The sequence below is a fragment of the Mugil cephalus genome, chromosome 11, assembly GCF_022458985.1.
Source record: "Mugil cephalus isolate CIBA_MC_2020 chromosome 11, CIBA_Mcephalus_1.1, whole genome shotgun sequence".
NCBI classification, from domain to species: Eukaryota; Metazoa; Chordata; class Actinopteri; order Mugiliformes; family Mugilidae; genus Mugil; species Mugil cephalus.
In genome coordinates this window covers 6,882,336-6,896,297 of record NC_061780.1, presented here as the reverse complement: position 1 = coordinate 6,896,297, position 13,962 = coordinate 6,882,336, and the positions used below count along the sequence as shown (strand labels likewise).

Genomic DNA, 13,962 nt, shown 5'->3' with positions numbered 1-13,962 from the left:
CGCTCTTATTTGTGTTAACTTTATAGATGTTTTGCTGATAGGGTTTCCTCCCATGTGACTCTGAAGCCGATGTGAACCACTGTTTGTTTGTGTGTGTGTGTGTGTGTGTGTGTGAGAGAGAGTTGCAGGGATGCACTTGTTATTGCTTTGCTCACTTTTAAAGTTTTAATTACAGCAGCTGAATCTAAAAGACACCTTTAAAGCGCCCAGACATTTTTATTTTTCAAAAAGAAAAGAGGGCAGATTTGTCAAAAGAGGAAATTCCTCAAATAGCAATCATTCTCAGTATTTAAAAATAATTAAAGCAGAATGAAGTGTGACTCTTCTGGCCTCGCGGCCTCGTCTTGGTGGTCAGCTCTGACTGAGGGAAGCGCCATACGCCGTTTCAGTTGACCGACGACAAGTCTCAGTGCAAAGCACAGCAGGCTGCCAGCTGACTCACCAATTACCAGAAATCAAACGTGAAATGTCAATTAGCTCACGGCTCTCAGCCTTTGCTACCGGGACGCAAATTTAAAGAATATTAGTTTCTTAGACAGTGACAGCTGTTCATGAGATTCATGGCTTTGAAAATCACCAAGTCACTTCTGAACCTGCTGTGGTCACTGCTGCAACCTCCGGGAAGTCGCTCTGACCAGAGTGACACGTCCTCCTCACAAAAGACACAGACAACACACCACAAAGTGTCACAATGTAAATAAAACAAGGGTCTGCAGTGGTGGAGTAGTTTAGAGCATTAATGCAAAACATGTAGTATCAAATCAGGAAAAAAAATGTGCTTTTTTAACTTATTTGGTGCAGTTATTTCCAAATGTCACATTTGAGCCGTGTGACGTTTTAGTAAATTAAAAATAATTAAAACAGAATAAATGAGCTGACTGTGACAACACTGGCATTTTTAATTAATGATATAAACTATGTAGTCTTGCAGACTTACAAAGTAACTTCCTCTGGTAAAATTGAGTCAGTGCAATAAATTAATTTTTTTTTTTTTTTTTTTACACCTTAACAATATTCTGCATACGCTCTGAGCTGTTGTGCAGTTGAGGGACGTATTTGTGAACGCTTGAAATTTGAATTCCTCTTTACGTGCGTCCATATTCCAGCACTGTTTGGTTAAACGTAGAAGCTTTTAATGAGCTGCTTTTTTTTTTTTTTTTTTTTTTTTTACATCTTGAGTCAGTTTTGTGTGACAGGACTGTGTGAAAACTGAGCTGGATTAAACAAACAAAACAAAAAAAAAACTATTTCATCGTCACAATCAGATGTCACAACAGATGATTGTCACTTTGTCACCCCAGCTACATTTCCTTCTGCTTCCTATTTAATTGTTTCATATTTCTTCGTAATCAGTTTCTTTAGTCTTATATTCGGCCACCTGTTCCTTAATTTCTTTTTATTCTAATTGAGACTTCAGACGTGCAACAGATGCTCAGTTGGGCGACGAACTCTTTGAAGATGGGTTTTACAAACAAAAGTCAGCCGTCCGCAGCGGTGCTCAGTGGTTCTGATCCATAGTTAGTAAGTCTGATGACTCCCGTTCCCAGACACCCCCCTCGGCGCTGGGGTCTGCGTCCTGAATCAGAAAGCGGGGTGAGGGCGGGCGAAGGTGGTTCAGGGTGGCTGCAGCAGTAGGAGTTTCATCTCGGCCATAATACCCAGAGGAGGCTAACAGAAACAGTCCCGACTGAGCACAGACGCTGTTGTTCCTTGTTCCTTTCTGTTGCATCAGATATTCATGACACAGGATTATACAGCATTAAATTTGATCTGCTCGAGATACAGCCGGTGTGCTGCAGTACAGTTGTCTTGCAGGGTCACAAACAAGCCTCGCTGTAAGTATAGCATGTAACAGTTTGACAGTTTATTATGTTAGAAAAAAAAGTTTCTTAGAAAGTTTCCTTGTACTAAAGGCAAACTCCAGCTCACTCCAGAGACAGCTTCACTGAGACGCATTGCTGACATGTTGCATGTTCCCGTGTGCAGCAGTGGCTTGTAAAAGAGAGGGATGTTTTAAAAGATAGTGAAAGAGAGAGTGAAAGAGTGAGTGAGAGGGAGAGAGACCAGGCTAATATTAATAGCCTCGCTGACAGTAAGTGTTGGGTTTAGCACTCTGCGTTCAACCCGGTACAAGGGGAAGTCGGGAGGGGAAGTGAGAAAAACACACGGCATCTTGATATACTGTCCCACCACTGTATTACTGACCACATTATCCACCATGCTACTGTCTGTAGGCCATTTTGGGCCATGAATCAACACACACCTTCTCTGCGTGTCCTGCGTACGTGCAGTACAGTAGGAAGAGGCAGCTCGTTTTGCGGGCCCCGCACTGAAGCCGTTTTTTTTTTTTTTTTTTTTTTTTTTACATGTGATGGATTTGATTTCAGTGTGAGGGAGAATAGCTCCACGTGAGGGGGGGGGGGGGGTGAGCTCTGAGCTTTTTATAAATTTTGCTGCACTACATACAATGGTTCCCGTGGATGGGAAGAGGAAGGTGTAGCTTCGGTGATGTCATTTTGATGCATATTCAGTGGCTGCTGACCAGAATTGAGTAACACTGGACAGTTCTCTGGTTTCACAAATAACACCAAAGCCGGTGCCATGTATGATGCCGGGATAACCACTAAAAACTCGCCGTAAGAATAGAACAACCAAACGCTTGCATGCACATAATCGGTGACAGAATTAGATTTAGACTTTCTTTGGGGGAAATCCTGCGGTCGGTGCGTCCTGACACGGGATTATAGCCGGCGTGGGGGGCAGAGTGGATCTTTTTGAGCTGATCGTCACTTCCCCCTTTCCCCAAAAACACGTTACAAGTCCACTTTTCTCACATCTGCTGCACTGCAACGAGCCCTGCATGTGTCTCTCAAGAAAGAGGAGGAGGGGCGGGGGGGGTCTGTAAAAATTAAATCCCTTTGTCTTAACAATGATTGCACTCCACTAATGGTTCGGTCATTTAAAACTGGCACCAGGTCAGCGGAGCAGCTCTGTCATCATCTCCGTGTGTCACTGCTGCCCCCCAATGGCCAAAGCCGCGCTTGACCACTCGCTCGTCGACATTGAAGAAAGTCACATAAGGCTATTTTCCGTGTCATATTTATGAAAGCGCAGCACCAGAAGCTGATGGGAAAATTGCAGTTCCCCATAATGTCAGTGCTTTCTCATCCGCGGCATGAGCAACAACACCGCGACAAGAGAGTGGAGATAAAGAGGAGGAAGGGTGAAAGAGGAGGGAGAAAAAGGAGGAGGGAGACTGAGAGTTTATTATGCAGGTGGCAGATATAATTAGTTGGTCGTTGGGCAGATTTGCATGTTTTCACAAAAGGGAAGTAGCTCTACATGTGTGTGTGTGTGTGTGTGTGTGTGTGTGTGTGTGTGCGAGCGTGTGAGAGTGTGGTTGTTCGGGAGAAACAGAAAAAGAGAGAGGGGGGAAAGAAGTTTCAAATGGACAACACACCAAAAAAAAAAGTAGTTTTACAGCCTGTGGTTTCAGATGAATAAAATGTCTTTCATAGTGAGATAAGAGTATTAATTGAAAACCAAATACAGAACTTCTACACACACAGAATACTACAGACATGTGCGCGACTACACACTTACGCGTTCTCTCCTCAAGTCTTTCCCGTCTTCCCTACGCTACCTACAAAAGTGCACATATGTTTTTGTGATGCATAGAAGAACTTCAATTTCATGCTCCACTTTATTGCTTGCCGTTGCCAATGGGGCTGTCCCGATATCAGGAAGTGATGAGGCCTTGTAATGAATGACACACTGTGCGAGACATTTTTAGCACAAGCTATGCCCACGTAAACAACCTCAAGTTATATTTAGAACAAGCAAACACCTTGGGTCAACCTACTCTTATGTCAAACCACTAATTGGAAAGAGTGAATGAATGTGGGCTGGATTCCTCTAGTGAATGATTCAGCCCAATTGTTTGATGTACAGTGTGTAGGCCCCAGCCTGTGACCCAAAAATTCTCAACCCTAACTTATCTGAAGATCAACGCCCTGGACATTTTCTTTCCCCTCTTGTCATCTAAATTCTGATCACCTGCTTCGCCTCCTGTTCTGTTTGAGAATGAGCCCGGCTGATGATGCGTTTGTCTGTGTGTTTTTCCCTGTGACAGATATCAGGATGCCAAAGCCAGCAGAGCTTGAGAAAGTCGGGGCTGACTCACCGTTGGAGGGCACAGGTGAGATGTTTTGGGCCAATAAACACGCGCGCGCGCGCGCACGCGGGGTTTATAGGCAATATGTTAAAATGAAAAAAGTCGTACATGCATGACATCGGAAATTACAGATGTAAGTGCTGCAGTGAAGATGTGATTTATCACTTTTTCCTTTCCCTCCCACGCAGATTCAGAGCGGAATGGACCTGAATCAAATCACCAGGTACATGTGACTCCTGTGATTACTACATCTGTCTGCCACCAGCAGAGCCTTAGGGTTAGGGTTAGTTTTTATTTTCTCACTTAGTTTGCTGGTCGCAGCCTAGTGGTAGAACACTTTGAGAAGGATTCTCATGCATGATCATCAGTCACAGGAAACCCATGCGGAAAGTCATGTCTTGTGTGTGCCTCTCCTCTTCTAGGCTCAGTCGATGAAAGTCAGTCCCTTCCCGCTGTCACCAAACCTGAGCAGCAGCAAGGTGAGTGTTTTATTGTGTGTCAGCCCGTGAGCCGCCCGTGCATGCCTGGGCACATCTCTGTGCATCTTTTGTGCCTTAACGTCACACGCAAGGCTTTATTGACAGTGCGGCTGCCTCAGCTTTGTATTCATTTCTATGCGCTGAATTGCCTTTTTGTCGAGCTCGACGTTGAGGTTGATAACGCGTCGACTCTCCGCCCACTCTCCAATGTAAACAGATTCGCTGAGGGCGGAGAGCATGATGAGACTCTATGAGACCCATTCAGAATTGGAATAAATCAATTATTTTGCTTGTCACCAAAAGGTTAAATCGCGCTTATTTGCATACCACAAGAGATATGCAAATCATTTAGCTGGAAGAGATCCTCTCTTAACAGTTCCAACTTGCCCGGTCCAGTGAAAAAGTCTCATCCCTTTGTGCAGCAAAATTACTGGACTGTTCTTGTGAAATCTAATCTGTTACGGTAAATGTTGTTTAGTTAAAAGTTGTGAAAGGCGTTTAAAAAAAAAAAAAAAGTGAAAAATAATGGATTCTAATGTAACATTTATGACTGTTAAAATGTTGAAAGAAAGTAAGAAGGGCAGCAGTTCAACTGTAGGATCACATTAGAGGATGCAGTTTGTGGTGCTATTAAGCTAAGTAGGAATGAAGGAAAAAGTATTTTCTATTATCGTAAAATGAGTTTGCTAAGATAACACGATACGGTTCAAATGCTCCAAAATGAAAACACAGTTGAATCAACACCTTGCTCAGTTATTTTAAACAAATGCTAGCTACCGTAACCTTTATGAAGATAACATTCAGTGCATAGTTGTTTATACCGAATGCATTTCTTTTCGCCAGTGTAACTCACTGGCAAGTTAGCGCGTATCAGAAAAGTTTAGATTAATGTCTTTTGTAAATGTGGTAAAGGTACAAACTCTGTCGCTGGTATTACTGTCAGTCTTAAGTGATGTTCTCCTCTTCCCGTTTATGCGTTTGCGTCATCATCCTGTGTTAATTATGTGCAAGCCAAAACTATTTTAGATAGTGGTTCTTCTTCATTTTCTCTCCGGTTCTGTGTCTTCTTCCCAGAATAAGATGGAGGAGTGCGCTGAAATGTCCCCGGCACTTCCTCCCTCTCACGGCCCGACCCCTTCACAGACAGCCCTGCAGCACACGCAGCTCATGCTGACCGGCTCCCAGCTAGCAGGGGTAGGACTGCCTTCAGATACAAGACGCACAGAGGCGCACACCTTGCTTCGCTCGTACCTCGCTCGCTTCTCTCGTGCCGCTTTTTGAACACTTTGTTTCCTTCTCCTTTTCCCTTCTTTTATCTCCTCATCTCTCCTCTCCCACCACTTCAACTTCTGCCTCCCCACCAGCTGACGGCTCTGTTGCCGGCGCAGCAGCAGCTGTTGCTGCAGCAGGCTCAGGCGCAGCTCCTGGCCGCGGCCGTGCAGCAGTCAAGTGCGGCCCATGCGGCTCACGCTGCCCACGCGGCCGCCCAGGCCAATCAGCAAGCTCAGGCAGCTGCGGCAGCAAATCAGCAAGCCCAGCAGCAGCAGCAGCAGCAGCAGCAGCAGCAGCAGCAGCAAGCGGGACAAACAGGGCAGCAGGCTCAGTCCCAGTCCCAGGGACAGGGACAGAGCGCGCAGGAGCACGCCACGCAAAACGTCCCCGTCCACCCTCCTCCGCCACAGCTCACCCTCTCCCAGCCAATCCAGCTCACTGCCCAGGTACTGACTGCCGGTCAAAGCCGTTTCCCGACTGAACGCGTTGATCGAGGAGCCGCTGTCGCCCCACGGAACTGTTCGTCTGTTATACATATCATGATTCACAGTTTCCACTTTACGTGAATGCGCGCATTTTCCTACTCCTGTATGCGATGCTACACTACAGCAAAGTTTTTCCTCTTGCTTCAGTGTGCTCTGTTCCTTCCAAGCTGGTTTATTTCCTCAGCTGGAAATATACCATACAAACATGTGTGTGACTGATCTGTATCTATACTGAGAAGTGAGTGTAGTCTCATTCTTTCTGTCATCTGTCCTCCCTCTGTCGACTGAGCAGGACATTCAGCAGTTGTTGCAGCTCCAGCAGTTGGTGCTGGTGCCCGGCCACACGCTCCCGTCTCCTGCCCAGTTCCTCCTCCCGCAGGCACAGCAGGGCCAGCAAGGTGGGCAGCCCGTTTCCACGGCGGGACGAGTTAAAGATATAAATATCTTTTTAAAAAATATATATATTTACACTTAATAATGTGATTTTTTTCCCTCCCCTTAGGACTCCTATCGACACCAAATCTTATTTCGCTACCTCAGCAAAACCAAGGGAGCTTGCTCACTGCTCCAACTAGAATGGGACTCCAGGCACAGGTTTGAGGAAACTTTCGTGCCTTAGTCAGTGGAAAAGAAAAAACCCACTCTTTGCACTTCTGTTTTCTCTTTTTCACTTTCATTCCTCCGGTTTGTACCTTTCCTTCTGCAGCGCGATAAGAGCGGGGAGGTGAGCGGCGGCGGAGGCGTGACCACGGTGCCCTCTGTGACCTCGCACCCCGAGGAGCCCAGCGATCTGGAGGAGCTGGAACAGTTTGCTCGCACTTTCAAGCAGAGACGCATCAAACTGGGCTTCACGCAGGTATGGAGAGACGCGCCGGAGGTTGATGAGTTGACGATGTGTTTTGGCTGGTCTTAAAACCGTAACTGTGCTGTTTTTTTTTTTTGTTTGTTTGTTTTTGTCGCGTCCGTCCACCAGGGAGACGTGGGCTTGGCGATGGGGAAGCTGTACGGCAATGACTTCAGTCAGACCACCATCTCCCGCTTCGAGGCGCTCAACCTCAGCTTCAAGAACATGTGCAAGCTGAAGCCACTGTTGGAGAAGTGGCTCAATGATGCAGGTGAGCCCACATGACAACGGCAGCGCTTTACATTCAGATTACCGTATGATTAATGCAGCTGACATTAGTTTCGAAAGTCATCAAATCAGCAATACCACATTCAGATAAGATAAAGGTCTGATGCATGATATTTTCCACATCTGCAGTTAACGTGCATAGAGTCGGTGCTGCGCGCCGTAGTCAGTTTAGCGCTGACTTTCTCTGTGTGTACGCGTGTCCTTCAGAGACCATGTCCATAGACAGCACCCTGCCCAGCCCCAGCTCCCTGTCCTCGCCCTCTCTGGGCTTCGAGGGGCTCCCTGGTCGCCGCAGAAAGAAGAGAACCAGCATCGAGACGAACGTGCGAGTGGCTCTGGAGCGTGCATTTATGACGGTATGATAAGCAATATTATTCACGGGCTTCTCCTACATCTATGTGCCTTCTTGTAAAATGACTGATAATAGATAAAGAATTACAGGATGATGATTTATTTAATAATGAATGACTAATGTGTTTCTATACGAGTGATTGTGTGATTTCCTGTCACCGCGGCACATGCCAAAAGTGTATGAGAAAAAAGGTCTTTAGATCCTCTTCATTTTGGTTTCGAAAAGCATTTCGTTTTCTTGGTCACTTTGAAGACTCGCGTCATCCCCCCCCCCTCTCTGTAGAACCAGAAGCCTACCTCAGAGGAGATCCTGCTGATCGCCGAGCAGCTCAACATGGAGAAGGAGGTGATCCGGGTTTGGTTCTGCAACCGCCGGCAGAAAGAGAAGCGCATCAACCCCAGCAGCGCTACCCCTCCTTTGCCCAGCCAGCCCCCCACTGCCCCACCAACGCACAAACCGCCCTGCTACAGCCCTCACATGGTAACTCCATCCTCAACCTCCCTTTTCCACTTGTTGGTTTACATGTGTGTGGCTTAATTCACCTGAAAGTCTTTTTTTTTTTAATCTATAACAGATGTCAAGTCAGCTGTCGCAGCCCATGACCAGTCTCAGCACAACGGTGACCACCATGTCCTCCGTCTGCCCCCTGACTTCCAGCCTCACCTCCAGCCACCCCTCTCTCACTTCCACCCACCCCTCCCTCAGCTCCGCGCCCTCCCCGGCTACTCCTCCCCCTCCTCCCCGCAGCACAGCCAGCCCGGCCACTCCCAGCCACAGCACACTCAACCTTAACACAGGGTAAGAGACCGGGAGACGTTGTCGGCATGTCATTTTTTAAAGTCAGGCGGCCTTTTGCAAGTATGTGCATCCGGATTACAAACGACATTTGTTGCACTTTTGTCCCTCCTGAAAGGAGAGTTGCTGTTCCTCACATTTGCTTCTTTTCTTCCCTGGGTTTTGTAGTTCTTCCTTGTTTTTCAAATTAAGGGTCTAGGGGGTGGAGTGCGTGGAAAACAGTATGAAGTACACTCTTGACTGTATTTGCACTAGTTTTGGAATATCTAACTCTAGTAGTTAGTGAACTAGGCCATGCACAGACAAGATAAGAAGAACCAGGTACACAGTTTCTGCACTAAATATTTTTTCAGGGCCTTCACCAACGCACACACACACAGAAAACATCTGGTTCTGTCTTGTGGTTCTGAGAAAACAGGTTTCGATGAGAAGTAAACTAAATGCATAGTCGCATTGCAGTGCATGAGTGATAGCAGAAAACACCCTGTCCCTTTAAATATTGGGTCTGTGATCAGTTTCCTCTTCTTAGTCATTATTTCTTTATCCCCCTAGGCATGAGCAAAGTCGAAAAGTTAACACATGCAACAACCACACATTTCCATAAACAACCACACTATGACTACAGCACGGCACCACGCTCGATTCACCTGCAGTTTGTAGTTAAATGGTTGATCCTCTTACACTCTCACACACACACACGCTGATATCCCGACATGCCACTGCTTCATTTGTGCAGCAGTGCATTGTAACCCTGTGTGTGTGTATGTGTGTGATTCTTGTGTCCACAGCTTATGGCGTATGGGTAAAAAGAACGGTGACGTGTCTAACTACATCACCGATTTTGCTGCAAACTTGAGGTGAATGCGACGGAGACGCACGACACGCACACGACAAAAACGATCATTCAGGCTTGTGTTTGTGTACGAAGTTAGTGTAAATTGTTTCTCACATTTTCCGGGACTCTTTGTTCCTCTCTGCATTTCTAACCTCCTGTTCACGTCTGTGAAGCCAACTGTCAGCAAGCTGCGGCTCTCCGTACTGTATGTGCAGCGATGTATTTGTCCTCTGCCTGTCCTTGCCACTAAACCTGCCTTTTTTCCCCCCCCTCACCTTTTCTCTCCTCTGCCTGTCTGTGTTTGTGTAAATGCTTGCACATGTGTGGTGCTGCGTGCGTGCGTGCGTGTGTGTGCCACAACAGGAACACTGTGATGGGAGTTAACACAGGGATGAACCAAGCCCTCCTCGGTAACAATCCCCTGGCCACTATCCAAGGTGTGTGTGAGAGAGAACAAGAGAGACATTGAAAGGCAAATGGGTTCATTCAGGGAAGGAGAAAGAGCCGAGACACAAAGCCTGATAAACCGAATATGATTTTGAGGTCATTGTAAGAGGTATTATTATTTAACTTCTGGAAAAATCACAGAACACAAATAAACACACGGAAAGCTTTTTTTTTTTTTTATCTTCAGCATATAGGCCGTAGGTGTTCCAGGAGCCTTTCTCTCATGCACTCCTACACAAACACAAATACTGTACACGACGCATCCCCTCTCGTACGCCGACACAAAAAAAAAAGCACAGAAAGCGCGGCCCGTCTCTCTCAGCTGTGACCACTAAACGGCTCCCGCCGCCGCCAGCGCGGCATTTTAAATAAATTGTGAGCCTGCGAAGGGGGGGGGGGGGGGGGGGGGTGCATCAAAAAGAGAAGTGTGATGATGAGTAATACGGTTATACATGGTGGGTGAACCTAGTCGGGCTGGCTGACTACCGAGTGGAGACACGGATGAATAGGCAGCCAAGCGTGTTCGCTCATCCACGGTGTCGAACCAAAAAAAAAAAAAAAAACGAGTTGTAGAGGCGAGAGACTTCTCCGCCGTCATCTGCGTCCGTCAAGCCATTCCATCAAGTGTCTGTGTGTGTGAGTGAGCGACGGGGCCATCGTGTGTGAGCTTGTGTTGTTTTTTGTTTTTGTGCGTGCGTCTGCGCTGTCATCTCGAAGCCTTTCGTCTCTTCATGTTGGCATTAGTCAGATGTTTGGATGATCAAAGGAAAGTGTCACGACAAATCCTTCCAAAGCAGATTGGCAGGTCATTTCGTTTTCTTAATGTTTGTCTTTCAGTGCACATGGCAAGACTTAAAATCTCGGGTTTAGTCAGTCAGATTCTCAGGATCACAGAGCAAAGAGTCACACGTTGATCTCACGTTTAGGTCAAAGCGCTCATGCGCCGAGAGATCAATCTCCAAGCAGCTAGAAAAGAACGGTTTCTCCACCAAAAGCAGCCTCAACAGGTTGCAGCGCTGCAAGCCGTTGTGCTTCTGGGAGGGGTGTCCGTCGCTTTTTATTTTTAAGAAATAAAAATAAAAAGAATCTGTCGCTGTTGCCATGCAATCACAAATATGATTAGTCTGCGCTCGCATGTAGCAGTCTGTGTGCGAACGAAGCGCCGCATGGAGCCGTGAGAGCTCGAGGAGAAAAACAACCAATCATGCACCTTGTTTCCATAACAACAGACCTCTCGTGTCAGCTAACCTGTTGCAGCGCTGTGATGTGTCTGATGAGCATCAGACGCTGTGCAATTATTACAGCGGCAACACTTTTCTGTTGACTTAGAATAGTGCCACCCAGATGAAAAAAAACAACTTATGAGCCAATAGGTGCATGCAGCACTTTTTGTTTTTTTTGGCATTTCAAAGCAGCGGTGACGGTAAGGCTCCGCCTACTTCTGCTGAAAGCAACAAGTCTGGACAGTTTTTGCCTGGTTTGGCTCGGAAATGATCAAATTCTATAGCGGCAGATGAGGAAGTCTGACAGAAAAACTGATGGACCGTAAACACAAACGAATGCGAACAAAATTTCTGAAGGCGCTGCTCCTCATTAGTCGCGTTTAAGGGAGAGGAGTTGAAAGGGCAGGTTTAAACCACAGATTCACTTGATAGGGAACACGCGGAGCCACCGGCGTATCTCATTAAAACCTCAAACACTAAAAGCTCCGAAAAAAAGAGATGACTCTAACCCGTTTCTCTTCTCCTCTCTGTTCCTCAGCCCTAGCAGCCAGTGGTGGCCAGCTGCCTCTTTCCACTCTTGAGGGGGCCAGCAAGGTGATGCTGGGGGCCTCCGGGGGGCAAGGTGGGTGCCTCCCCTCCTCCCTCTTTCTCAACCACCCGGCCCTCCTCCACTTGGGCCAGAACCCCGGTGCTGGACTGGTCAGCGCTGCTGTAGCCAAAGTCTCCCAGGCCTCCCCCTTCCCCTCAGCCAGCAGCATCAGCCCCACGCCCTGCTCCCCCTCTCCCTGCTCAAGCCCCGCCTCTTCCTGCTCCTCCAGCGAAATGGCACACAGCCCGTCCTCCCTGGGCGGGGCCAAGATTGAGTGACCGGCGCCGAAAGGGCCAATCAGAGAGGAGGAGGAGGAAAGAGGAAACAAGAACCTCACCTTTCACACCAAAGCTATCTCTTTCTCTCTCTTGTGCTCTTCTTCCGTTATTTTTTCTCGCAAATGGCTCTCTCTCTCTCTCTCTCCCAGTCTTTCGATGCCAAAAATACACAGAATGAAAGAGGAGAGAGGGAGCGAGAGAGGTGAAAGAGGGGAGAGGGCAGGAAAGGGAAAGATTGAAACCAAAAATCTTTATCTATCCAAACTGATCGAAAAGGAGGCAACGTGGGACCTTTTTGTCAAAAAACCCGTGTGATATCGACATGACACCTCTCCACTCTGTCCCTCTGAAGGAAAACAAACCAATGACTGTCTGACAAAGAGACGGAAGAGACAGCAGAGATGGATGTCGACGCGCATAAACCAAAAATGACAAAAGATAACTTTTACTATATGACAAAGGAATGGCGGCAAGGACACCAAAAAAAACAAACAAAAAAATGAAGAGGAGGACTGCGCTTACGTTTTCTTTTTAGTATTACTATCATTATTGTTTCAAAAAGCTGCGGGTCTGGAGGAAGAGGAGGAGTGGGGAGGATACGTTTAAACCAAAAATTTACCTGAGGAGGAGGCGGAGGAGGAACACACAATGAAAAAAAAAACAAAAAAAAAAAAAAAACGACAACCATACCAAAATCCCAAATACCAAAAACCAAAAATACGGAGAGAAAAGCTTTATTCAAAGGACGTGTAAATACTGAAGCTATCCAGGACCAGGTCTCTACTGCTACTCTCACACACGCATCACGAGCCAACCCATCCTGCCATCCACTCATCCTGTCCGTGTGTGTGTGTCTCTTGTAGATTTTCACGATGTATCTTTAGCCTCTTTACCTACCTCTGGTTATAAGAGCATAGATGAGTTTCATTTCTCCCTTTTATTTCCAATTCTCTCCACATTTTTGAAGTATGTTTTGTTTTTTTTGTTCTTTATTATTTATTAGCGCCACTATACGGTTCAGCTCCTATTTATTGTCGCGTGCTATTGTAGTGTTAGCCCTGGGGTTTGAATTGTTCTCATTGTCATCATCTCTGCCTTTCGTGTCCCAGACATTTTTTTCCTGTGACCTTTCTCCGCAGAAAAAGTGCCAATAGATCAGAGGGAGAGTTGGCACAGTTGATTTGGAGGTGTGAATGAATTTATTAAGGCATTTTGTTGTGCGCTTAATCCGACCACTCTGCCCTCGTTCGTAAAGATAACCCATTATCAGTGAGTCGGCGGCTAAATGAACATGCCCTGGAAACTTCGCACACTGAAGACTGATGTTTGTTAAGACATTTTGAAAGTATGAAATAGGGCTATGATTGGAGATTTAAAGTAATAACCGTTGAGACTGAAGGCCAAATAAGTCAATAAAGCCAAGTTTAGTCACAGCTTGCTCTCGTTCCTGCCTCGTCAATCAGCATAGACGCTCCGACCCCTGTGTGTCTAGACGTGTTTACTGGTGTTTGTCTGTCTCCATCATCGCTCCATCAATCACATTTCACTGTCATTTTCCACCTCAGACTGCCATTAATTCTAAAAATGGAAACCAAAGCATTCTCGAGGCTCGGCGCTCTCCTCTCCGAGAGCTAACGGCCAAGGCATGAACACAATAAAGACACAAAGACGGTGGCGGCGATGGGGCTGAGGAAAGGACCGCCGGTGTAATCCCCTTCAGAACGGCCCGTCCGGAAAAAAAAAAACCCGTGGGGGAAGCTTTATTTAGGGAACTGATCCTTTACTCCGAACCCCCAGAAAGAAGGGTGTGCTGGGACAGGCGCAGGAGGGGACACGCTGTAGCGAAAGGGGAGCAGGCGTCACACTTTTTGTAAGAGGATACCAAAAATAAACCCAAACCA

General features: G+C 46.7%; 1 protein-coding gene across 8 annotated transcripts in view; it reads left to right on the top strand.

The window, feature by feature from the left end:
• The window catches only part of pou2f2a (POU class 2 homeobox 2a), a 38,384-nt gene extending 24,890 nt beyond the window's left edge, over positions 1-13,494 (top strand). For 2 of the 8 annotated variants that reach the window (XM_047599103.1, XM_047599105.1), the window contains exons 2-15: positions 4,133-4,198; positions 4,363-4,397; positions 4,597-4,653; positions 5,728-5,847; positions 6,703-6,808; positions 6,913-7,004; positions 7,117-7,266; positions 7,384-7,525; positions 7,750-7,898; positions 8,177-8,374; positions 8,469-8,692; positions 9,478-9,546; positions 9,888-9,961; positions 11,733-13,494. In XM_047599103.1, coding sequence (XP_047455059.1) covers positions 4,133-4,198; positions 4,363-4,397; positions 4,597-4,653; positions 5,728-5,847; positions 6,703-6,808; positions 6,913-7,004; positions 7,117-7,266; positions 7,384-7,525; positions 7,750-7,898; positions 8,177-8,374; positions 8,469-8,692; positions 9,478-9,546; positions 9,888-9,961; positions 11,733-12,061 — 1,811 coding nt within the window. In that variant the 3' untranslated portion in view covers positions 12,062-13,494. Of the gene's footprint in view, positions 1-4,132; positions 4,199-4,362; positions 4,398-4,596; positions 4,654-5,727; positions 5,848-6,017; positions 6,372-6,702; positions 6,809-6,912; positions 7,005-7,116; positions 7,267-7,383; positions 7,526-7,671; positions 7,899-8,176; positions 8,375-8,468; positions 8,693-9,477; positions 9,547-9,887; positions 9,962-11,732 lie in introns of all 8 variants that reach the window. The other 6 variants (XM_047599098.1, XM_047599100.1, XM_047599099.1 and 3 more) reach the window with 6 other exon arrangements.
• The last annotated feature ends 468 nt before the right edge of the window (positions 13,495-13,962 follow it).